Below are 26813 nucleotides of genomic sequence, written 5' to 3'. Positions count from 1 at the left end.
ACCTGGTTTGGGTTGAGGTGTGCAATAGCATCCCTGACTTTGTTCATGGAATGCCTCACCGTGGCAACAGAATGTGCCTCATCACGAAGAAGGGGCAAGAGTGAGGTAATGCCCACTTCAAATTCAAGACCTCGCTTCTTCTCTGCATGGTGGACTGAACCCCATGGTGAGTTTCACAGCAGTGATGTCGACAGATGGTTGACCACATCATCTCAATTAATGGTGATGAATGCTGCCCTTCAATTTAATGCAATATCTGTGATCAGACAGCTTCCAAAAACGCTTATTTTGAGTTACGTAATAGCGACCATCTTGAAAACTGGTGGGCCATATTGGAATTTAATTGACACAATTGAGTTCCAGTAAGGATACATTCATTTTGATGTTTGGACCATTAACCCATTTCTGTTCATTCAAGTTCTACTCCAAAAAACGTTATTTTGCATCTGATGAGGCGGCCATCTTGAAAAGTGGCAGCCATCTTGGATTTTCAGCTGGAAACCGTACTTTTCTTAGAAAGTACATCCTGGACATCATTTGTGCCAAATTTGGTGCTTGTATCACCAAGTGAACGATTCTTATGAAATATTGATTTAATCTGCTGCACTAAGGGGAGGAACTCCAATGACACCACCTGGGGGAGACAGAGGAACACAACTAAAAACACAAAAACAGTACAGACACATACCCGGGGGGTATTCCATCAACGTCCCTAAAAGAAAATCCAGGCTTATGTTGATACATCTCGTGAGAGAGTTCGCGACTAAATGACCCCCAGGGGTATTATATTTCCTTCTGGCAATAGAAGATTTGGGCTTCTACGTACACTTCAGTCCCAAAAAAGTCTCCAGCCTCTGAGCCTGTTCTCCACTATTTCACTACTCTGGCTAAAATGTTTGTAATTTCTTCCAAAAACATTTCTATAAACACCTACCTTATTCAATATGTATTATTCAATAACCTGTGTACCGGTACAGCTTAAAGGAGAGGAGGGGGTGGGCAGGCCACTTTTGGAAATTGTTCTTTTATTATTATTATGAATGATACCATCGTCTGTCGTTCCTGGCATCATCATCATCGCAGAGCTATCCTACTCTGGATATCAGACAGGCAGAATCAGTAAAAGTGTTTAAAAATAAGCTAAAGACCCACCTGTTTTGTGTTGTCTACATGTCATAGGCTGTTTATTTGTGCTGTTGTAATTATGTGTGTTTTTAAATTGAAATAGTTGTTTGTAAATTTGTTTAAAATTTTTGTTTTTACCTATTATATTTGTGTTGCAAAATTGTGTGTTTTTTTAAATTGAAATAGCTGTTTTTATATTGTTTAAAATGTGTTGTTTTTTACCTATTGTATTTGTAAAGCACTTTGATGTAAAGTGCTATATAAATAAAGTTATTATTATTATTACTCTCCTAAACATTGATGAACGTCGAAGAACCCTTTTTGACGTTGAACACACCCCTGTTTGTATCGTTCGCAACGTCACAGCTGTTCCGTACGTCACGTTTAGCTACTTGAAGTCGCAGTTGCTATGCTCGGCTAGTCTCATAGGAACACAGTGTTTTGTGTCATAAGATAACAAAAATAACCCACAGAAGAAACGGCGAAGCGTTCTGGTGAAACCCAAAGCATATTTAACGTCGAAAGGTGAGGGACTTCTATCAAGAAAACGAGCTAACTTGAAAGCTTGTAGTAATGTGTCGACCACACGGATAGCTAGCTAGCTAGCAACCGTTAGCGTTGCTAAGGTTCATGTTGTCTTGTGACTAGGCCTTAGATGTCGCTCCGAAACGGTTGGGTCGATCGGTATCACATTATGTTTAGCTAGAAGAAAATATAACATTGCTTTCTAGCCAGTGAACGCTGACATCATTCGGGAAAGTCTTTTGGTTTTGGCTTTAGAGTAGCTCGTGTCTCGCTAAGCTACCTTAGCTCGTTTGAGCTGTTCTCAGTGTGAGACTCACTGTCTAGCGTCATAGTTCATGTATCGAAGTTGAAGATTAGCTTTACTTGAAAGTTAAACCGCATGTCCAGGATCATAATTGGGTGTTATATGAATGGTCCTTTTGTGTTTTTGTTGCTATGAACCCCTAGGTCTAACTGTAACTATCATGGAGGAATCCAGTGCTGAGATAGAGGTGACAGTGAAAACCCTGGACTCCCAGAGCCGCAGTTACACCGTGGGCGCTCAGGTGAGCTTCTGCTTTTACCAAAGAGTTGCAATCTGTGTGTGTGTATAGATGCACTTAGCATCTATAGATTATATCTATAGCATTAGAGAGAGAGAGAGAGAGAGAGAGAGAGAGAGAGAGAGAGAGAGAGAGAGAGAGAGAGAGAGAGAGAGAGAGAGAGAGAGAGAGAGAGAGAGAGAGAGAGAGAGAGAGAGAGAGAGAGAGAGAGAGAGACTCTGTCCCTGTCATCTCGAATTGTAAAATCGCCTTGGATAAAAGCTTCTGCTAAATGGACTCTCTCTCTCTGTCTGTCTCTCTCTCTCTGTCTCCCTCTCTCTGTCTCTCTCTCTGTCTCCCTCTCTCTCTCTCTCCCTCTCTGTCTCTCTCCCTCTCTCTGTCTCTCTCTCTCTCTGTCTCTCTCCCTCTCTCTCTCTCTCTGTCTCCCTCCCTCTCTCTCTGTCTCCCTCTCTCTCTCTGTCTCTCTCTCCCTCTCTGTCTCTCTCTCCCTCTCTGTCTCTCTCTCTGTCTCTCTCTCTGTCTCTCTCTCTCTCTCTCTGTCTCTCTCTCTCTGTCTCCCTCTCTCTCTCTCCCTCTCTCTCTGTCTCTCTCTCTGTCTCTCTCTCTGTCTCCCTCTCTCTCTCTCTCTCTGTCTCTCTCTCTCCCTCTCTCTCTCTCTCTCTATATATATATATATATATAACATTATACTGTGTAACTATCGAGATATAACGCTCTCACACACTTTTCTCTTAGTTGACAGTGAAAGAGTTCAAAGAGGCCATTGCTACTTCAGTGGGGATCCCTGTAGACAAACAGAGGCTGATCTACCAGGGCAGAGTTCTGCAGGATGAGAGGACGCTGACAGAGTACAGTGAGTATTAATGCCAACTTGAAACGGAGTAGTAATGTAGATAGTGTTGTCACGATACCAATATTTTACCCTGCGATACTATACCAGCCCAAGTATCACGATACTGAGTAGTATCGCGATACCGCGGCACTTTTGTAACACTTTTTATTTTTATGAACATGCAATGTATTTATACAAGTTACAATAACTTAATGAGTGGTGCATGAATAACATGCATTTAATGCATTACACTGTAACTCTACAGGTAAGTAAAAGTACTGAAACCGATATTTTTGTGAATAACATGTTTATTAATAAGTAGTTTGAAACATCAAACAGACCAACTGGCCTTTTGCAAGAGTATAGCAAAGTAGGTGTGTGTGTGTGTGTGTGTGTGTGTGTGTGTGTGTCTGTGTGTGTGTGTCTGTCTGTCTGTCTGTCTGTCTTTCTGTGTCTGTATGTCTGTCCGTCTGTGGGGTCTTTTTCACGAACTTGAAAAGTAAAAGCAAACACTGGCATATCAAAAAAATAGAGGGCTACTTCCAAACTGTAGCTCAAGTCTTAACTCAACTTAAGAAAACTCAGTGGTTTTAATTTGCCATTTTCTAGTTAATGCCCACTGAGCTCGCAGGAACCATAGGAACAACGTTTGAGGTTGCTAACCTGTTAGCCGACAAAGCTAACGCGATGGGTAGTCGCGAAAAAGACTGCGTTCGTCAATTCGCTCTGGAAATCTGACCCGCACTCGCGGAACGCCTCTCGTCCAATCAAACGAATCGGTCGCTCTGTGACGTTGCACCCAGTGTGCGCTCCGGCGCTCTCGGAGCGAATTGACGAACGCAGCCGAAAGTGTTTCTCTCATGACAGTGTCGCGAGCCAGTCTTGTCCTCATTAGCAGAACCAGTGAATTTGGTAATAGAGGTAACACATTGCCCCGCTGGTACCGTGTTCAACACGGTAGTATAGTATTCCACGGTAGTACCGTTGTATAAAGCTTATGGTATAGTAGGCACCGTGACATTTTGGCACCGCGGTATATCGTTGGTACCGGTATATCGTGCAACACTAAATGTAGACCTATTTCACCACTGCACCATGATGACTCTAGTCACAGCCGGCCAATTGAACAACTTCTGCCCCGTTGCACTCACCCCATCATCATGAAGTGCTTTGAGAGGTTGGTCCTGGCTCACCTTAAAGACCACCTACCCCCCCACACTGGATTCCCACCAGTTTGCCTACCACCCGAACAGGTCAACGGAGGATGCCATCTCCATGGATAACAACAACACCTATGCAAGGATGCTGTTCATTGGGCTCATTCAGCTCAGTATTCAACATCATCATCCCCTCCAAGCTGGTGTCGTCAAACTCAGTGACCTTGGCGTCAGCACCTCGGAGGTGGACCAGTCAAACTCAGTGACCTTGGCGTCAGCACCTCGGAGGTGGACCATGGACAAACTCAGTGACCTTGGCGTCAGCACCTCGGAGGTGGACCATGGAGGTCCAGCTCAGTGACCTTGGCGTCAGCACCTCGGAGGTCGACCATGGAGGTCCAGCGGTGTGGTGTGCTGACAACAACCTGGCCTTCAACCCTGAGAAGACCAAGGAACTCATTCTGTACTACAGGAAAGCTGTGGGCTGCAGACACACCCCCATCTATATCAATGGGATGGAGGTGGACCGTGTCTCCAGCTTCAAGTTCCTAGGTGTCCACATCTCAAAGGACCTCTCTTGGACCCTCCACTCCTCCACCCTGGTCAAAAAGGCGCAGCAGCGTCTATACTTCCCTGAGGAGACTGAAGAAAGCCCATCTATCTCCTTGGTTTCTGGTCAACTTCTATTAGTGCACCATAGAGAGCATTCTGACAAACTGCATTACAGTGTGGTATGGCAGCTGCTCTGTCTATGACCGTAAGGGTCCTGAAACCGCCAAGTACGTCACCGGTGCCCAACTCCCTGCCATCGAGGTCCTCTAGCGCAGGCGGTAGGGACACCTCTCACCCCAGCCATGGACTGTTTGCCCTCCTCCCATTTGGGAGGCGGTACAGGGTCTTCGTTTCTGCACCAGCAGGCTCGGGAACAGCTTCTTCCCTGCAGGTGTTACTCTACTGAACTCCTGTCGGTAGTAGGGATGGGACGATTATCGTTTTTATCGTTAATCGCGATTAAAAACACCCGCGATAACTTAATCGTGGAGAATTTTAATTATTTGAATAATCGTCATAATCGTATGTTATGAATCAACTGTGTTTAACAAATGTCTGGTGCTATTTTTCAGCCTAGTCTACATTACTTTTGCAGTCAAGTTAGCGACTGTTACTGTAATATAATTGCAATTCCTCACATGAGCCGCGCGCACAACGGCACGCTCACCGCGGCTGCTATCAGACTGGCCGCGGGAGTGAGTGTTGAGGGAGAGAGGAGACGGCAACCCTCGCTCGCCATAGACTGTATCCCTACTCGTCTCTCCTGAGCTCGGTTGTAACGTGAACCGTGGAATACAGGATATGTTAGATGCTTTACAATAATTCCCCAAAGTTAGATTTGTCGCTGGTCGCTTTTGACTAATTAAGTCGCCAAGGGGCTCTGGAAGTTGGCAACACTGGGAGTGCGTTCTTTAAACTTCCTTGGGTACGTTAATGAAAGGTGCTGATTGGCCGAAAAGGAATTGCTCTTTCTTAACCCTTAGAGGGCTGGGGCTATTTGAGCCATTTTTGTCATACTTAGGATTTTGACCTCATATACCACATTAAGGACCCGGATTATGGCCAGAGATATGTGCCACTAGAATCTGAATTTGAATTACTGATTTAAAATGTCCTAAAAATACAACAACATCTAAGTTAAAGTGATTACAGTGTGTTTTATTGGCATTAAAAAATAATAACATTTTGTTCTTTTTTTTTTTTTTTTTAATTCTCGCGATAATATCGTGGATCGCGATTATTTTGCCCACGATAATCGTGACATGACATTTTCTAATCGTCCCACCCCTAGTCGGTAGCCCAGCACCCCCCCTCCACCCCCCAACAAGAGGAACATTGGCTGCGTTTCCATAAACCATTCTGATTCGCATTGAATTTAGCTTTTGCACTACTGCTTGTTTACATATCATTTTTATTATATTGATCTCTAATTATACATCTTACATCTATGTAACATACCTCAAGAACTATTGCCCTTGTTCAACTGTACATATCATATTGATATTCGTCTCATGTACATTCACTTATTATATTCATTGATTTAAACTCACTGTAATACCTTATACTGTAATACCATGCACTGTCTACAATAGCATGTCTTTTGTTCTATGCCACTGATTAGATGCCAAAATACTTTTCATTGTCTCAGTACTCTATCCAATGACAATAATAACGATGGACCTATCGCTAAGCCACGCCCCCTTTGAAAACTCAGAAACAAACAAACGCTTCACTGACAGTGACTGACTGACCGACCGTGACTGAATGACATTCAATGACTTACAATGGCGGGAGTTGGCAACTTTCTGATTTCTGATTTACCACAGCAAGTAATAGATATGTTTTTTTTAAAGATTACAAGAATATTTTGTCTAGAAGCTTTTCACCATCAGATGTTAGCGAGTTGTTTATCCGAGTTTTCTGCCTGTAGTGACTTTTGCTGTGATATGATTGGACAATTTCTATTTTGGGGCGTGGCTTAGCGATAGGTCCATTAGCCTATTAAGAAGTTCTAAGCAGCCACAGATTGCTTGATAGACCACAGTGCTCGTGGAGGATCGCAGCTGACGCTCCTCATTCCCTACCCTCTCTCTCTGTCTCAGATGTGGCTGGTAAAGTCATCCACCTGGTGGAGCGGGCCCCTCCTCAGCCCTCCCAGCCTGACTCAGGGTCAGGGGGGGCTTCAGGGGGAGCTGAGGCAGGAGCCCCACCCACCACCTCCCAGGGAACCTCCCAAGTGCCTCCACACGATCGCAACGCTAACAGCTACGTCATGCTGGGGACGTTTAACCTCCCTGTGAATATCATGGATCCTCAACATATCCAGGTACAGCTAATGAATGCATGTGACACTGCTGAGTTGGTGTGTGTGTGTTACCAGTTTGGTGGTCAATTAGTCTACTGGTGATTTGTAAATTAATCCCTGATATAGAAAGGTATTGATACATTTTTTCTCCCGCACTCTTCCTAGATGTCAGTCCAGCAAATGATGTCCGGTTTAGGGAGGAATGCCAGAGTCAGCACCAGCCCTGGGGTAAGAAGAATTGATTATGGTCTCTCGGTAGGCAGAAATTGAGCCTGCAGCATAGCTGTCGTCTAATCCTCTCTGTCTGTCTCAGAGCAATGGTTCCATGAATGTGCACATCGATATGGACCAATCGGTGCAGAGCGAGCCCAGGCTGAGACTGCTATTGGCTGAGAACCTGCTGAGGGACACCAATGCTCTCATCCAGAGGATGGAGGTGAGGTCACTCAACTTACCGTACTCAGATCACAACAACCAATCACATCAGTGACTGAGATCACAACCAAGCACCATTGGACTCCTGCCAGTCTGTTCTAATGTCATGTTGAGTAAGGTCATTCTCTTAGCTTGGACTGATGATCAGAAGGTTGTGAGTTCAAATCCCACCTGGGTTCAACCCCACCACTAGGTGTGCCCTTGTGTGCCCTTGTGTGCCTAGGTGTGCCCTTAAGGCAGTTAGCCGTAATTACTCCAGGGAGACTGTCCCCTGTAATCGCTAATTGTAAGTCGCTTTGGATAAAAGTGTCTGCTAAATGGTAAAAATGTTAACCTGTTTCCCCTCACTGCCCTCCCTCACTCTCAGGGTCAGCCGAGTGGTACCCCATCCCAACCGGAGGCTGCTGCTGCTGCTGCTCCTCCTCCCTCCTCTTCCTCCTCTACCCCGTCTCCCTCCACCCAGCCCATGGACACATCTCCTCCCCCTCCGTCCTCCACTTCAGCAACTCAGACGGAGGCACCAGCAGGACCCTCACAACCCGGACCCAAGTAAGACATGTGTTTGGTTCATGACCAAGTAAGACATGTGTTTGGTTCATGACCAAGTAAGACATGTGTTTGGTTCATGACCAAGTAAGACATGTGTTTGGTTCATGATGGGGGCATGCACAGAAGATCCACCATTTTTCAATAGCGTGCTAATGACAATCGTTTAAAATGTGTAGCAAACCCCCCCCCAGCTTATTACTGGTCACTCTGTTATGGAAGACCTGTGGCCGTGTATACCAGGGTTTCCGTTAACCGGTAATTACCGGTCTATAGGTAATATATTATAGGTAATTATAGGCCTATAGGTTAACTAAAGGGGGCAGGTCCTTCTCTCTCGGGCAGTGTTGTGTGTGTGTTTGGTGCTCAGCTGAAAATGGTGTCCCGAAGCGGAGCGCCTTAACTTTATCGCACAATAACAAGGATAACAAACGAAACGGACAACATTTACACTAAGATGGAGACAAACTTCAGCAATATGATCTAACAGCCGGTCTTCAGGACGACATACAGACCCGTATGAGCTTACAGGGCTATCCCCTATCTATCTGAGAAAAGGCATAGGCCGCTGTAACATCGAACGAAAATTAGCCTATACGCATTGCAAGTTAATTTAAAGCCTATTTATTTTCAAAGAGTTTTATTCTATTTTATTTTATCTGATAAAAGGCATATGAACGGAAATTAGGCTAGCCGTGTCACGCCAGAAGCCTACATGCTTGCACTGTTCAATAAAATGTTATACATCTAGACATTGTGGTATTTCTTTATATACGTATCCCAGCCTGCCTATCAATTGTTTCTCAATAAACAGTTATGTTCTCCTCATTGTCATACTCCCGAGTCCGATTAAGTATGATTTGACAGGCAGCTAAACGAAATGCCTTCCCAACCAGCGAGACCTGGGGGGTATTCCATCAACGTCGCTAAAGGAAAATCTAGGCTTACAAGTCTCGCGAGATCTATCAAGATATGCCTGGATCTTTTTAAGAGTCTCGCGAGACTTAACGAAATAAGCCTAGATTTTCCTTTAGCGACGTTGATGGATTATAGAAATGACGTTGTTTTATTGATTAAAAAAAGGGTAAAACTGGAAAGAGAAAATAGAAAACTCACATTAATCCCAAACAATTTAACAAACTTCAGTTAACGTAATGTGGAGTCCGTTCATTGATCGATGCTGTCTGTTCAGTTCCCAGTGAGGTGCCCGTTCAGCGCTGGACATAATGGCATAGCGCGCATGCGAATCATGTTATATTATTATATATTATATAGCTCGCATCTAATCGTATCGGATGAGAAATAGACATTAAATGGCATATATAGGCCGCTACACAACAGTAATCACCGCGACAAACAGCTATATTATATTTTAATATGATGACCGGAATATCTCACGTTTGTCTGGTAAATCGAAATCTTCCCGGACACGGTGTCCGGTGGCAATTTTTTCTAACGGAAACCCTGGTGTATACTAAGATCATGTTCTCACATGAAAATCCTAATCATGACCCGGAGCAAATGGATGAGATTGCAACATTGTTGCATAAATTAGTTCTCTGATTTGCGTTCTCACAGCCCTTTATGTAAATGAAGTAACATACGCCATCGAAGCAATCAAAGCACGCAATCGAAGCAACAGACGTGGTAGTTGATTGGTCAGAAAAATTGAAAATTGCCCATTCGTCCCGCTCTGTCCAGATCAACACGCATACGCTGTTGTTTTCCTATGGACAGCCTCGAGCAGCGTTCTCACCAAAGCGAAGCGAAGCCAAGTGATGCATGCGTCGTTTCTAACCGGAGCGAAACCACCCTTTTCAAGCGGAGCATGTGTCGGTTGTTTGCTCCGGGAGTGACTTCGAATGCACGTTCTCACAGCTCCAAACGACGCAGAGCAAAGCGAATTTGATCCAAAACTCCCATTCCAAGTGAAGCAAATGTTCTAGTGAGAACACAGAGTAAGCTAACCGTTCCATCTCTTCTGTCCCCTCCAGTCACCCTAGCCCAACTGAGTTGGTTGCGATGTTGTCAGAGCTGAGGAGGGTGGAAGAGAGGCTGCAGCCCTTCATCCAGAGGGCACACTCCATCCTGGAGACGGCCACCACGGCAGAATACTCAAACATCGTAAGGTTTTCAAACTCATATGTGACACGTTCTAATGCTCTGGTCCTCATATCGGGATCTGATGTAATGATCAGACTTTTCTTTCGAAAAATCGGAATACATTTCCGCGTTGTTGAAAACCAATGACACATCGCTAACCAACTAACACAGCTTGTTTAGTGAGCCTGCTAACAATGTAAATTGTGTTAGTTAACTAGGTAGCAGTGGGGATGACTCACCGAATACATTGCGTTGCAGTGTTTTGGCTTGCCGAGCGAGTTTGTGTTGTGATTCTCAACAATGTTGAAACGTAGTAACGGCACACACGGCAGGTCTTGATGCTCAATTCCGAATTTTTACATGGATCCGATTTTTTTGTTTGCCAGTTCACATGACTTTTAAAATGTGACCTATATTTGACCTACATTGACTAGTGTGAACATTCCACGGCCCTGAACAGACCGGCATGCGCAGAAGGACAATAACAATGACGTCAGGATGTCACGCGCAGCTCACTGTTTACAGAAGTAACCATGGATGATAATAATAATACATTAGACTTATATAGCGCTTTTCTAGACACTCAAAGACGCTTTACAAACTGAAAAGATAGAGTAGTAAAATAAAAAGAAACAAAAAAGAAATAAAAGAAACTATAGGGGTCTAATTAATTTTTAGATTACTAAATCTAAATCTAAGTCTCTTTGTAGGACACAGGTCTACTCTGCAGTGTTTCCCCTACCATTGCCTTGGGGGGCGGGCCGCCCTCCCAACGGAACCCCCCGCCCCCCCAAGAAAGAGGCATTATTACTGACGGAGACACCAAACATCTGACAAGCAGGCTCAAATATCAGCGTTTTTTAAACGCACCCAACCCGAATCTGGCGAGTGGCAAGCCCATAGGCTCGTTGGTAACGTTAGTCCGCGTAGTCTCGCATAGCCAGACCTATCTCCACACTTCACGCTGTGCCAGCGCTGGAAAATAATACAAGATTTTGCGCAAGTGTGTGTGCGAGACGTGAGAGTTTTTGCCGGCTGTGATGTCTGCAGATTGAAAGTAAGCAAGTTGAAACGTTAGCAAATATAATTGCTGAGTGTTCTGACAGAGAAAGTTGGTTAAAATTGGTCGTTATTATCGTGACTAGAAAGTGTCTGACTATAGTTCCATAGTGTAAATAGTGTCAAATAACTAGCAAGCTAGCTAGCTCAGAGGTGATGAGATGAGCTAGTCTCCTTGCACACTTGCCAGCTAAAGAGATAACTGGAGGCACTTTATTATTTTACTTAAAGTAGATATACTATCTTTCTTATTCTGCTAGAGTTGGGCTTCATGGTAATACCATAATGGCATATTTACAGTACATGGACAGTTGATTGAAGCATTGGAAATGTCTGTTTTTTATAGTTGGAAAAAAAAATTCAGGTGAGAGAGTAAAGTCAAAATGACATTATCTGACTGGATTGCCCACAGCAATCCAATATTCAATTATAATTATGTTATAAATTGATATGGATCAATTTATGCCTCTTATTCGATTATAAATACTCTGGCAAAACATTTTTTTTTTCTTTTTCAAATCGGATTTGGGTCACATTTCACTGCAGTGTGAACGTAGCCATAGTTCCGTATTTCAAAAGAAAAGTCTGAACATTTTGGATGGTTGACGATATGCGGACCAAAAGACTAGAACGTGTCACATAATATGTCATCATTCCGTGTTCTGTGGAGGGTTAAACTAAAAAAATGTTTATTAAGTTAAGTTACACAAATCCTATTTGATTTGTTCTTTATACAGTCTGGGCACATTCAATGAAATATTAATTACTGTAAAAAAAAAAAAAAAACACGAAACAAAAACCAGCTCTGTTACTCAAACACAGCCAAGCAGTCTTCTTGAGAGAGAGGAAGACCAGCGGGTTCTGAACCTGGTTGGCGAGGCCCTCCGTCTCCTGGGTAACGCCCTGGTCGCCCTGAGTGACCTGCGCTGCAACCTCCTGAGCCCCGCCCCGCGGCACCTGCACGTGATCCGGCCCATGTCCCACTACACCTCCCCAGTCACCATGCCTGGGGCCGTGCATCACCACCACCACATCCCTCTGCATGTGAGTCTGTGCCACTGGTGTGGCTGATCACCTCCGCTGTCTAATACAGCACTCTTGTCCTTTTGTTTACACACGATTGCATCGGTCCTGTGGACAAACTATTATTTAACCTCATATAACTATTGTTTTCAACCTCAAGACCTTTCTAGAAAAAAAAAAGGAAAAAAAGGTCTCCGTCTTTGTCTCCAACCTACATTTAGTTGTATGGGCGGGGTACAATGTTGGAAGGATTGGAGGGGTGATATTGTACAGTGATGCTAGCCAACTTGTCCACAGATGAACATGGGAGCCACGGTCTCAATGGGGGCCAATGGGAGGCCAGCCACCGAGGGACAGGCTCAGACCGGTCAGCCCGCTGGCCAATCGGAGCAGGCAGGTCAGGGACAGACCTCCCCCTCACAGCCTCCCCTGTCCAATCAGCAGGCTGGGCAGGGACAGCCCGGCTCTCGGGTCATCAGAATCAGCCACCAGACAATGCCGGTGGTCATGATACAGATGAACACGGATGGTGTGTTGTCCCCTACCTGCCACTGATTGCAAATGTGTGTGTTGTTGTCTTTTCTTTTCTTTTACACCAATAACCCACTGGAAATGAATGACTGTCAGACCACTGTATCCCCTCCGTAACACCAAAGAGCACTTGCCATGAAGGTTTGACCGACAGAGTGAGAGGGGAGGGGACAGGTCCTCCTGGCTTGGAATGGGTCAAATCTACAAGATCTTAACATTTGTTTTAATCTTTTTATTGTGTGTGTGTGTGTGTGTGTGTGTGTGTGTGTGTGTGTGTGTGTGTGTGTGTGCGTACACAGACTCTGGCAGTGGCCCTCAAGCAGCAGGACAGCAGAACCCTGCTGGGACTGGGCAGCCAGGTGAGTGTTGGTGTCTTGTTTGGTCCCTCGCTGTGTCAGCAACTGAACAGATTTCTGCGGTTCAATATGTCATGATGGTGAGGTCAGAGAGACTCCTTAGCCGTTAAACTGGCGTGTCTATGTTTCTAACCAGAGCATCTTTAGCAGTAAATCCTCTCTCTCTCTCTCTCTCTCTCTCTCTCTCTCTCTCTCTCTCTCTCCAGGCACGGTACCTCCCGTCCAGATGAACCCAGACTTCATGCAGTCCATCATGCACCAGATCGCCCAGTACACCGAGGCGGTTGCCATGGCTGCGGCCACAGGCGCCGCTGCCCAGCCCGGCCAGCCCACCCCTCCCGGCTCCACCACCACCTCCTCCACCGCCACCACCGGCCCCAACACCCCCACCACCACCCCTACCGCCCCCCCTCCACCTCCTCCCACTGCCCCCCAGGCTAGGGTGGTGTTCACCCGCCCAACCTTCGCCCCTAGGCCGCCCAGGGGGTCCCCCCTTAACCTGAGGGCCAACGTGCCCCTAATGATGGGCCAGCAGCCAGGCCAGGTGAGCATGGCTGCAGTTTGGCATTCAGTGCTGTATGGGTGTAGTTTACACTCAAATCTATGCAGGCAGGCCAGGTTAATCTTGATTGGGGTGGGGGGTGGGGGGGGGGGGACGCACCTCCACCTGGCTCTCCAACATCTGTTGTTTCTTGAGCAGAATGTTGACGCTGGTCAGGTCCTTGCCGTAGTCGTCTGACTGGATCTGCCCCTCCAAGCCCACCAGCCACTTGTCGAGGTCGGCGCAGCTCTGGGTGAAGAGCTCGGCCTTGTTGGCGTCGAACAGCCACTTGGCCTTGGTCTGGGTGGTCGACTCCAGGTCTTCCCACATATGATGGAGGGCAGCTAGCTTCTCCTTCACCATGGCCTCTGTCTCTGGCTTCTCTGCTATCAGCTGGGTCCCATCCTTCTCGATCTTATCCAGCCACTCCTTGTTAGACTGCAGCTTCATAAGCAGCTCGCTGGCTGCCTCACGGTTCTTCTTATGTCTCTGATCGATGGTGTCCACCTTCTCCTGGATGCGGTCGGCGTTGATGTTGCCGTCGGAGACCAGCCTGCGTCCGGTGTCGACCACGGCGTTGATCTTCTCCTCGTTCGCGTCCATGGTGGTCATGAAGTCTTCCTGCTTCTTGATGGCTCCCTCTGCGCCCTCCAGAGTGGTGGGCATCTCTGTGTGGGCTAGGACATACTCCTGGTTGTTCTGCTTGACCAATATCTCTTCCAAACTTGCAATAGAGATTCTATTTGTGCCCAAATACGGACGGCCATGTCCATCCATACTGGTGCTGCTGTTGCCGAGTGGACCGGTGACCACCCAGCCGAGGAGAGTCTGAACAGCAAATGGCAAACGTTTATAATTCTCCATGGTTCAAGAGCTTTTGGTGTATTGACGCCAATCAGGAGTTCCACGCCTGCACTGATTTGAGCTATTTCAACATCTTTTAGATATGGCCATTTCCTGATGTCATTTTCCTCTGGAATGTTGTCTTTGGTAACAGGCATGTTCTTTTGGGTGAAGACATCCGGCAGTTGGAGAAATTGGTTGCTTGAATCGAATCGAATCGAAATCGTATCGTGACTGACATTGTGATATCGTCAAACATTGTATCGTCATACAAACAAATCGATATAATATCGTATCGTGATGAAGCTGGTGATTTACACCCCTATTCATTTGTACTTAAGGCCGAATTTGCAATTTGTCTCGTTTGCTGAGACGGTAGCGCTGTGCGCACGTTGGTTGCGCGGCTATGGACTGGAGTTATTGGGTTGTACTCTGTTGATGTAGATGCTGTAAACGTCGGGACGCTTTTCTTCCTCCTTGTGGAAGATGAGATGCTGCCCTCCGCCAGCACTTGAATTCTTGCATTAGCGGCTGCCAATTCACTTTCAAGTTCCAACCTCTCTCTCCTTGCCTCGAGCTTTGCAAATTCCATGTCCACTTCATGCTTGTGGCTCAAAACAGCAGCTTTAAGCTTTAAGTGCAGCGTGTTCAGCTGTCCCTCTCCTCAGAGCGCTGGACGTGGTTGAGCTGTTCGTTCCACTTGAACCCGTCTGAGACGCACTGTCCCCTGGCCCAACATCATCCTCATCCTCATCATCACCAGTGAGTGCCTGTTCTGTAGGCACAACTTTATTACTAACATCGGGTGATTGTTTGTCTGCAGACGCATCATCATTCAACCACTCATTCAAGCTAGTTATAAAGTCCTTGAAGCGCAATAGTTTAGGCTCATACCAGTCAATATGATCTGCCTCTTGGTCTTCAAGAGACAAAAATGACTGCACAGTCACGTGATATTCCATAAATTCCGACAACAAGCCATTAAACACACTAAGGTGACTTATAACTGTTTCCTTTTCATAATTGTCATAAGTGCTTTTATTCATTATTGCTTGCATTTCATTGCTCTTCCGTGTGAGCGCACCAAGTTTACCACGGCGAGTACGAATCTGTTTGACAAACTCCCTTTCAGCTGTGGCTTCATCCTGATCCTTCATCCCAGCTGATACGCGTGGTGGGACAGCTACTGATGCCTGGCCAGATGCCTGGCCAAATGCCTGGCCAGATGGGTGAGTTACTTAGCCAGTATAAGGGGTCAGCTGGCCCATGAAGCAGACACAAGCAAAGAGACCATAGGAAGTGCACCATGATAACCGTGTTTGTTTTGCTGCCAGAGTCTTACCAAATGGCGTCACTAACATCTTTCTCTTTCTCCCCCAGCTGGTCAAACATCCACTCCCTCCTCCTCCTCCTCTCACACTTTCAGCTCTTCCTCCTCTTCCTCCTCCGGCCCATTCCCCACTTTCACTACTGGCACCACTGCTCCAGGCCAGCCAGCGACCACCCCCACCACCACCCCTACCCCTACCCCTACCCAGCCTCAACCCCAACCCCAGGCCCAGGGACCTCCCCCTCACCTGGGCACTCTGGGCTCTCTCCCCCAGCTCCTGGGCTCTCTGGGCTCTCTCTTCGGGGGAGTGGAGCCCTGGAATGGCCCCATGGTCCCTGGAATGGCCGTGGAGCCCGGATTGGCCCCTGGAATGGCCCCATCCATCACCGTGACGATGCCGGGCATGCCTACCTTCATGCAGGGAGTGTCTGACTTCATGCAGGTCAGTGCTGGCTCAGTTTGTTGAGACTTTTACTTTAAGTTTTAGATGCATTTCGTTCATATGATGTTTTTTTGGGATTTTTGTCCACCCCTTTCACTCAGGCTTCCCAGCCAGTGTTTCCTCCACCCCCCACCAGCCAGCCCCCTCCCCCTACCTCCGGCACCCCCACCCCTCCCTCAGGGACCACCCCAAACCCTCTCCCAGCCGATGGGACGGCCGCTCCAGGAGAGGCCCTGAACCCTGAGCTCTTCACAGGGATCGTTCAGGGTGTCCTGTCCACCATGATGGGATCCCTGGGCTCCCCCCAGGGCAACACGGAGAGCATCGCCCAGTTCATCCAGAGGCTGTCCCAGACCAGCAACATCTTCACTCCAGGCACCGGCGACGCTATGGGTATGTCTGGCGTACGACCTGTCGTCTGTTGTGTTTGGCAGTAAACTGTTCCTCCTATTTCCTTCTCATTTCTTTAAAAAAATGTTTTACTTTCTTTCGTTTTCTAGCTTTCGCTCTCACCCCCCTCTCTTGCTTTCTCTTCCCCTTTCTCATCTCACCTTTCACTCAGTCTCCTGTAGTTTCTATTTCCCCCCCCTCTCAAAATAATTGGGAAACTCCATCTCGATACTCTCACAGTTGTCCTCACCACCCCCCCCCCCCCCCCCCTCTCTCTCGCCTCCAGGTTTCTTTGGTGACCTTTTGACCCTAGTGTGTCAGAATGTGTCCATGGTGGACCTGGTTCTGCTGCTCCACGGCCAGCACCAGCCCCTGGGACGTATCCGGCCCCAGCTGGCCCAGTTCTTCACCCAGCACTACCTCAACGGGGGGGAGCCCACTGACCACAATATTGAAGTGAGAGCTTTTACGATTGTTTTGCTGTTATTATTCACATAGTAGAAAATGATGGTCACTGAATTATAGTCCTTAAATCTTTTTCAGAGGCGTAACATTTGCTGGTTTGTTCATAGCTCATTGTCTATCTCTCTTTTCTTTCTCACTCGATAGACTTCAGCTGATAGACTCGTCAGTGAACTTGAGGAGTACATCACTGAGAGCTTTGTAAGTGCTTCATTGCCCACCAACACTTTCTACACTCCTCTCTCAACTCGAATATCACAGTAAGTCAACTTGTAACAGCATCTATGGCCAGTCTGGGAAGTTGATGTTCATCTCCCCTTTTCTCTCTCCCTCAGTCTACAGTGGCCGTATTGGAGGGTGTGGACATTACGCAGACCAACCTGTCATTCTTCACGCAGCAGCTAACACGCATCGCCACTCACATACTACACTGCTGCACAGGTAAACCCCCCTTTTAAAGTCCCTGTTCTCTCTTATGTCATGTATCCTGGGCTTCGTACAACTGTGAAACGGTGGTCAAATAACAGAGGAAGTCAATTTGTTTGTCCAACTCTTATTGTTGTGTTTTTGCCCGTGCAGACCACACATTTGGGCCGCGGCTGTTGCAGATGTGTAACCAGGGTCTGTTTGAGTGTCTGGCCCTCAACCTGCACTGTCTGAGAGGAGAGCAGAGCGCCCTCACCTCAGTCATCAACCACCGCATCGTCAGTAACACACACACACACACACACACACACACACACACACACACACTCTTCCCACTGCGTGACATGATTCAATACGATGATAATGATGATGATAATAATAATAATATTTGTATTTGTAAAGCGCTTGTCTTTGTACAATATATAATCAAAGTTATATTATTATGCATATTATGAATTTGTTCTTATTGGCCTGCCTGGTTAAATAAAGGTTATATATATATATATTTTTTAAATGTAGTAGAATGCTTTGCTGTACATACATTAAATTAAATTAAAATTACATTCATCTGACGCAGGTCGTACAAGATATGCAAACTCATGCATTTTTTTTTTTTTTACCCTAACCGATTTCTCTCACGGCCCCCCATTACAGAGGAGGATGTCAGCGGAGATGAACCCCAGTCTGGTGAACTGGCTGACCAGCATGATGACCATGAGGCTCCAGGTCATACTGGAACACATCCCAGTCACAGAGGAGCAGATCCAACACTACATCATACACACACAGGTAACTAGATATTTCTATTACTAGGATTCATATTCAGGTCCATCATTGTCATCATACAGGGTTCTCCCTGGGATTTTTAAACAGCGTAGCGCTGGATTGCATTATCAAAACCTGACTCCCGTTTCATTCATGTCAAAATGCGTCTGAAGCACTGGTTTCACATTATTAATGCTTTCAGTTTTAACAAGTGTGTTGTTGGCGTTCAAAGACAGTTACTCTGTTGTTACTAAATATATCGTTTTAATTTGCTTCGAAGTGTTTACATTGTGGTGCCGTCAAGTTCACAGCGTGGCGCAGTGCCACTCTTACATTCTTTAGGGAGAACCCTGATCACATGTATAAGCAGAGAATATAGTATATATATATAGTGTCTTTATAACTCAAATGATAGCATTAATTAATGATTAGAATGATTAATCATTGGTTTTATGAATCTCTAGCTGACCGGCTGCTGTGATTGGCCAGGATGTGTCTGTCAGTAGGGAGGTCAGCTGAATGTCAGGAGACCGTTGTTGGACATCGTTCTTTGTTGCAACTGGATTTGTAATAAACTCTGCTGGTTGATTTATACCTGCTGTTGCTCATTCCTGGTACCTGAGTGTTACCTGTAGAACAGAATAGAGAATAAGCAATGTACAACTTCTTCAGAGGGACATTTGTTGGCTGCAGATTACAGTAAAACGGTAATTAGACTGACGCGTACATACAGACAGAGGAAAGACAACTCAGTCCACAGTTAGAATACAAGTAAACAAGAGTCAAGAGAGGGTGCACCCTTGGGGAGAGCCTGTGGAGGACGGGTGCATCTGTTTTGTTGCATGTAAAACGTGTTATAAACTGTTAATAACTAACATGAAGCTTCCACACGCAAGTCTTCCTGTAAATGCTATATACTGTAAATGCTATACAGTGTTTCCACCAGGATTTTTCACATTAGTGGCGGAGGGGTAATTTTTCGCGCGCGGAGCGTGCACGCGCATTAAACGCGCACTGGCGCTCAAAACAAAGATGTAATTTCACCAAAAACTAGAGGGTGGCAACAATTATAATTTCTTAAATAGCGGTTAAGTCATTAAAGCCGAGCAGGTGATTTTATATAGAAGGTGATCAAATACCAATATATCCTACAGCTGCAGCGGAACATGCGGAACGTGCATTACACACACACACACAGAAAGATCAATACGAAGTAGGCCTACATGAGAGTACACGCACAAAACCGGCTAACGTTACTCATTAACTGTTTACACAAGTAAAATCACAGTGTGACAGTCAGATGGAGCTTTCGGTAAACAACAACAGCAAGGTAATGCTATCAGTTGAGTTAAAGAAAACCAACTCTTACCTTTGAGGACACCAACATGAGCCCTGCTTACCCGTACCTCCGCCGTTCTGTTCGTGGTGATTTTAGAGGCAATAGATTATTTTTGGAAGCTAGGTGCTTGCACGTTAGGTGCGAGAATGCTCGGTTAACCCATTAGCGGGAACATTATTTGTTTCACAAAATAGGCTGATTTAATTGACCATGAACATCAGAGACATACATTACGAATGTTCATTTAAAATACTCTATACTGAGCACTGGTATAAGAACATGAACCAGAGAACAGCAGTAAATGCAATAACCCACAGTCGTCGCTGATGATGTTGCATTTTCGATTAGGATACGTTTACGGGATTAAAGGGACCGGCGACGGGCGAAGAGAGAAATCCAAATGTCCCGCTAAATTCGGACCAATCACAAAACTGTTTTGAAAGCGCGTCGCCTTGCGCCGCGCGCCTGTTGAGAGCGATTCAGTCTCGATTGCAGTGCGAACACAAACAACGAGGTTAATTGCAACATTGTAACATATTGTAACTAACTACGCCCTAAATCGTAACGAAATGTAGGTCTGGAAGCGGCCTAAACCTAGCTTCAATCTGCTTTTTTTCTGTTCTCCGGTCATAATAACTCGCTGCCTTTCTGCACAGCCTGAATCAAAGTGGACTGTCTGAATCAATTAGTGGCGGAGGAAATTCATTCGTGACGGCCCGCCACCAATAAATGCATATAGAGGAAACACTGCTATATACTGTATACCTACATGAAGCTGACTGACTACTTTTGATACAGTTTGACAGGTGTCTCCACAGCCAGTTCTGTAAAAGCATCTGTCCCCAGACTGCTAATTGGCTAGTTCAAATCTTGTATCACACAAATACATAACATACTCATTGACTTAATAAGCAATGAATATATTATATATATTATACCCAGATTCACCTACCCCAAGAGGCCCCAATCCCAAGTTTTGGATACCTGAAACCCTCCTGATATATTATTTAGTTTCTGGTTATCACTAAAGGAATACAGTATGACATGACATTTTGCCTGTTATAGGGAGAAGAATCAAACGCACATGGAGCTGGGGAACCTGAACCAGCGCAGAGCATGGAGGTGTGTATGTTTCTGGTCTATACAGACATGGAGGTGTGTATGTTTCTGGTCTATACAGACATGGAGGTGTGTATGTTTCTGGTCTATACAGACATGGAGGTGTGTATGTTTCTGGTCTATACAGAGCATGGAGGTGTGTATGTTTCTGGTCTATACAGACAGAGCATGGAGGTGTGTATGTTTCTGGTCTATACAGACAGAGCATGGAGGTGTGTATGTTTCTGGTCTATACAGACAGAGCATGGAGGTGTGTATGTTTCTGGTCTATACAGACAGAGCATGGAGGTGTGTATGTTTCTGGTCTATACAGACAGAGCATGGAGGTGTGTATGTTTCTGGTCTATACAGACAGAGCATGGAGGTGTGTATGTTTCTGGTCTATACAGACAGAGCATGGAGGTGTGTATGTTTCTTGTCTATACAGACAGAGCATGGAGGTGTGTAGTATGTTTCTGGTCTATAGAACCAGCGCAGAGCATGGAGGTGTGTATGTTTCTTGTCTATACAGACAGTTGTCTTGAATTGACCATGATGGTATTTGTATCAACCCCTTCACCCTTTTCTCCCTCCTCTCCATTTCACCTCCAGATGGAGGACACCCACTCTCCTGCTCCCGCCGCCACCGCCGAGGAGGCCATGCTTTCCTCAAGGCAGACGAGGGCGTTGTCATTGGACACCGGAGCGTCTGGAGGAGCTGCGCCATTGGGTGGCGCCATGGCAGCAGCAGCGGCTGAGGCAGACGGGAGGGAGGAGTCTGGGAGGGACTCGGAGGCCTGGGCGGCTGCTGTGCCTCCTGTAAGGCTCACCTTCTCTTCAGTCTCTTCACTCTCTCTGTCCACATCCTGTTCTTTTTCCTGTTCAGTTGTGACTTTCATTTTACACAGACATTTGCAAAGCTGTGGTTCACATGGGGCAGGTTTCACAGACGAGGCTTAAGCCTAGTCCTGGAAAAAAATCACAAACCACACTTTCAATGTTGATGCTTTTTAGTCCAGGATTAGGGTTTAAGCCTTGTCTGTGAAACCGGCCCTTAGTGTATTTTGTTAATGATGACGTGGTTATTTTGTGGTTTATCAGTCCATCAAAGTACATTGAAGTCGAGTGTTCTTCTGTTGTGCAGGAGTTCCTCTCTAGTTTTATATCATGAGACCGCTTATGATAGTTTTATAGGAAAGCCATTTTGTGATTTAATTATTCAAGAAATATACATGTATTTATGTCTGTAACTCTGTTAATGCCCTGTCTGTGTGGTAGGAGTGGGTGCCCATCATCAGACACGACATGATCACCCAGAGGAAGATGAAAGCCCAACCTCCCCTATCAGATGCCTATTTGCATGGGATGCCAGCCAAACGCAGAAAGGTAAACAAGACATGTGTGGCCTTGGTGGTCCTATATTTGAAACCGCTAACATTAAGCTCGATCCTGATATGGCCAGTGACCTTGTTATCTAAGCAATAGGTGTTAGGCCCCGTCCCAATTCACCCCTAGCCCTTCGTTTTCACCCCTATGGCTCGATTTGCGCGTTCACGTTTAGGGCGAGGGCTGTCCCAATCCATATTTCATCGAGGGCTAGGGGTAAGGGGGAGTGCTAACTATTACTTCGTTTCGAGCGATTTCAGGACCAGACTAGCTTTCAGTCCGTACCCCTTGATTCCATGATGCATTGCGAATCATCTACAGAAATCTTATGTCGCTCTATTCAATGCGGAAATGTCATTTTAATTCTCTGTAATTACTTATTAATAAAGATTTGAATTACTGCTGAGAAAATTGCTTTTATGTCGGTGCTGTGTCTAACGTTACAGTAACGCAACGCTGCATGACAGTCGAGCATTTCAGAGATGTACAATCATAAATCAATTATTACCTGTGGCGTTTGACAGCGGATGGTACACATATGTAAAGTTATCTATCAAACGTTCGGCTGACTTGTACATGATGCGCATTTTGACCTATTTCCACCCGCAATCTAATCCGAGCAGTTGTTATTATGTACCGTATTTTCCGCACTATAAGGCGCACCGGATTATAAGGCGCACCTTCAATGAATGGCCTATTTTAGAACTGTTTTCATATACAGGGCGCACCGGATTATAAGGCGCACCGGATTATAAAGCGCATAGAATAGAAAATACTGCAGTCAAACGTTTGACTGGGGTTGCGTTACGCCCAAGCTCCACCTACTGCGTTGCGTCACCTCTCCATCGGTGTTGTGTCAACTTCCCGTTGTCCATGCTCCACCTGAGCGTTGTCACCGTCAACGTTCTACCTGTTCCACTGTCAAAAATATATATTTTTCCACCTCAAGTATCAGCCGTTCGTCATCCATTTTTGCAACAAGCGTCAAGGACCTGCGGTGATTCACAGCTGACTCGCGTGAATAGCAATTCGCAATAGCTGCGACCACGAGATATAGAGTAGTTAGCTACAAGCATTTTCAATCTGGTATTATCTCTATTAGTGGATTAACCGCTGTGGTGATTTAACAGCTGATAAAAAACATCAAGTAGACTACAAACAGAGCAAAACAATAAAACAACACCAGAAAACAACCAATAGGCTATACAATTATAACCAACAACCAATATGTGACAGCTCCTGGTGAAATGTGCAACGTCATTTTTCAGTTTTGTGACTCTGAACGCAGCCACAGCTACGAACGCTGCTAACAAAACACATCGCTACGAAGGTCTAAACTGTATTTTAATAACATGACAACATGCTGGGAGAACATCGACATGCTAAAAACACATAACTAGATGAACACACAGTTCTTGCTTTTGAACACGAGCTAAAACGAAAGTATGTTTACAAGCCCTTACCGGTAGCCTCCGGCAAACGAGAATAATGAATCCAATACACAAGTGTTTAGTGATCGTTAAACTATTGTTTATTATATCGAGTGGGTACTTTAAAACTTCAAGTTGAAAGCACCAACAAGGACCGCCTCGAAATTCATCGATGTTCATGTCCCGTGCTCGCGCTGTTGCCTTCATTCGAATAGTGACTGTAGAGACGCTTCTACTTGCGGCTCTCTGTTCAACAACCCACTGTTGGAGTTTGTCCTCTAACTGTGTCTAACTGTGGCCATCTCGCTTTGTTCCCTCGGAAACTCTGTTTAGTCTTCTTTACTTGGGGTCTTTATACACACAAGTGGTGTGGGACTGTGAGTAAGCACAACACCGGTGTTTACTGATTACCGTAATGCTGCAAGCGGTGCGGCTTTGTAGTTTACCAGTCGTACTGAAACATTTTGACAGAGCGCCTTGAGCGCCGTGTACAACCAGTATGGATCAACCAATTAACAAATTGATCCATATATAAGTAGGGGTGTAACGATACATCGATTCACATCGATGCATCGATTCATTGACTAACGATCTGATTACATCGACGCAATGTAAAAACATCGATCTATATCGTCATCTTATGCGCGCAGAGAGAGAGAGACTTGAAAAAGATACGAATGTTTTTCTTTTTTGATGAGAGACAGTAAGTCTATCCCTTTTAATATATATTTTGGAACATCTCTCTGAACCAGGGAAGTGAACATACTCGCGTTCGCAATGAGTTCGCATTCACCGTGTGTGACTGTCTACTCTGGCTCGGCTCCACTTCTCGGCTCCTCCTCCTCTCGCGTTCGGCAATCTCCGGTAATCTTCGGAAATGTTCGGCTTGTGTGAGTGCGTCTAATGAGAGTGCGTCTAACGGGAGTCTAATGGGCGAATACATTGACCGTTTTGGACACCAAAGATATTTTTTTACATCTACTCTTCGAGGCGAATCCAGTCAGACCAATATCAGACCTGCTGGACGTGTGTGACACGTGTGTGGACGTGTGTGTGTGTGTGACTGGATGTCTCTCTGAACCTGTGTGTGTGTGTGTGTGTATGTTAATGAGCTGTATGTTAATTACCACCTATTACAATTGATAATTGTGTTAGATTGGCATATGATATCGCGTCATATCGATCATATCGTCATATCGATCTTGAATCGAATCGAATCGAAATCGTATCGTGACTGACATTGTGATATCGTCAAACATTGTATCGTCATACAAACAAATCGATATAATATCGTATCGTGATGAAGCTGGTGATTTACACCCCTATATATAAGGCGCTCCGGGTTATAAGGCGCACTGTCGTTTTTTTTGAAAATTAAAGGCTTTTAAGTGCGCCTTATAGTGCGGAAAATACGGTAATATTATTAATGGGTTGTATCATTCATTTCAATGCATTATAGACCTTTTCTTTATAACAAGCACAACAACAACAAAACGTTATCATGCCGATGTGCTGTGTGTCTAACGTTACAAGCTGATTTGTGCATGACAGCCGCGCATTGACATATTTCCATGTCTAATGGCATATGACACGCGAAATGTAACTACAGTTAAGGATACGCGTAAAGGATGATGATCTATCACCGTTCGACTCTACTGAGAAATGTTTCCGCTTATTTGTCATCTCTCCTTCACGGGCAAATGTGGCCGCGTCCCCAAGAGATCCTCTTTCTACGTTTTTGACCACCACTATGATGGATTGATTTTTGGATTCTAGACGACGAATTGTTCTGAGAAAGGCGCTTGGTAACGTGATTTTTGGACAACGCTTTATGACTACTGATGGACTCGTGTGTATGTGGTGGCTGAGGATTGAGTCACGGGTATCTTTGGAGGAACATCGTGCGCTGACAGATCTGTGGTTAATACTCTGTGTTTTGGTTGGAGTCATTCATTGTCATTATTGCGATGTCCACAAAAAAGACATCGCTGACGGAAGAGACTAAAAAAGGAACGTCTAAACACTACAGTGTGTTGATAACAAACGAAAAAAGATCCTTATAGCACACGCAACAGAAATAAACACAGCTGAAGAAGGCATTGCGAGATCGCGTCACCCGTACCGCGTCTATTTAAACCACTGTTGTTGACGTCATGAAGGGCTGTCCCAATTCATAGGGGTAGATTTTGCTTGTGGCTCTGTTCGAAGGCCTTTGCTTCGAATCGAGTCACACTCGCAAACGAGCCATAGGGGTAGAAAAGGGAATTGGGATTGGCCCTCTATATGCTGCAAGACTACACTAAAAGCAGTATGGAATTGAGTTTGGTGTGTGTGTGTGTTACTCACTCAGACAGGACAGGGGGATGGAGCCCTCCTCTCCCTCTCTGATGCCGTGAGTCGAGCTGCACGGACGGCTGGAGTCCGGCCCGTTACTACCCCAGACAGCCTCCAGGAGGAGCTAGAGAGCCCTGAGCTCCAGGAAGCCTATGCAGAGCAGGTACCTCTAGTGGCCACGCAGAACACCATCACACCACCACTGAGCTAACAGACAGATCACTGTTTTGTGAATTCATGTGAACCTTTTATTTAGGTTTTATTATTTTATAAGCCTATTGTTTTGGTGTCCTAACCTCACTTACACATAACCTTGTGTTTTATGTTATGTACCCCTTTTTATGTTATCTGTGTGCAAACAAATATCAAATAGCTATTTTAATCCCCTTCTTTTGTCTCCTTCAGGTTAAGAAAGACATAAAGAAGCGAGTGAGGGAGGATCCTGATTTCAGCTCTCAACATTTCCCCAACACACACAGAGCCTTTTCCTCAGACTCATAACAATTTTATAATTACATTTAACCCATGCCGAATCTGCATACACGCCTCTCCTCCCTGCCCCTTTTTTGTTTTTGGATTTTCCTGTTTCCAGTGCCTATTTATTTTTATTATTTTTTTCCTTCTGCGTTTCTCCTTTTTCCCAGTTAGGGAACGAGCACTCACCAAAACAGGTTCAGGTTCCCAAATCTGTTCAGCCCTCTACTTTTGGGATATTCTGTACATTGTACTTACCCTTTCATACATTTTCAATGCTCCATCGTTGTGTTGCAAAATTCCTGTGTTGCCATGTTAATATTTTTGTGCAGGCGTAAGTGTTTGTTTTTTTGCTATCTTCCCTTGATTAAAATTCCTTTTATTTCAAGAGTATACTTTCATGGGATGAAAATGCTGTTTGGTACATGAATGTAAGTGTGCTGAATAAATAAAATAACTTGA

The 26813-nt window shown here is 45.3% G+C and overlaps 1 protein-coding gene across 3 annotated transcripts; it reads left to right on the top strand.

Moving 5' to 3' along the window:
* Positions 1-1522: 1522 nt before the first annotated feature.
* On the top strand, positions 1523-26813 carry bag6 (BCL2 associated athanogene 6). Of its 3 annotated transcripts, none has more exons than XM_080540674.1 (25): positions 1523-1650; positions 2098-2195; positions 2928-3045; positions 6836-7059; positions 7204-7266; positions 7352-7474; positions 7841-8022; positions 10014-10143; positions 12004-12225; positions 12502-12733; positions 13035-13094; positions 13298-13635; positions 15608-15704; positions 15856-16247; positions 16349-16640; positions 16924-17093; positions 17247-17300; positions 17435-17540; positions 17679-17803; positions 18180-18314; positions 20695-20751; positions 21340-21546; positions 22009-22113; positions 25894-26040; positions 26283-26813. In XM_080540674.1, exons 2-25 carry the CDS (start codon positions 2115-2117, stop codon positions 26376-26378), a joined length of 3756 nt encoding a protein of 1251 aa, XP_080396800.1. In that variant the 5' UTR covers positions 1523-1650; positions 2098-2114; the 3' UTR covers positions 26379-26813. The 3 variants fall into 3 exon arrangements, with proteins under 3 accessions (XP_080396800.1, XP_080396799.1, XP_080396801.1); XM_080540673.1 differs by having other exon boundaries at positions 22006-22113; XM_080540675.1 differs by lacking the exon at positions 20695-20751 and having other exon boundaries at positions 22006-22113.

This window comes from Nansenia antarctica (assembly GCF_963989245.1).
Source record: "Nansenia antarctica genome assembly, chromosome: 10".
NCBI classification, from domain to species: Eukaryota; Metazoa; Chordata; class Actinopteri; order Argentiniformes; family Microstomatidae; genus Nansenia; species Nansenia antarctica.
The sequence above is the reverse complement of the archived record's forward strand: the minus strand, read 5'-3'. Positions and strand labels throughout refer to the sequence as shown.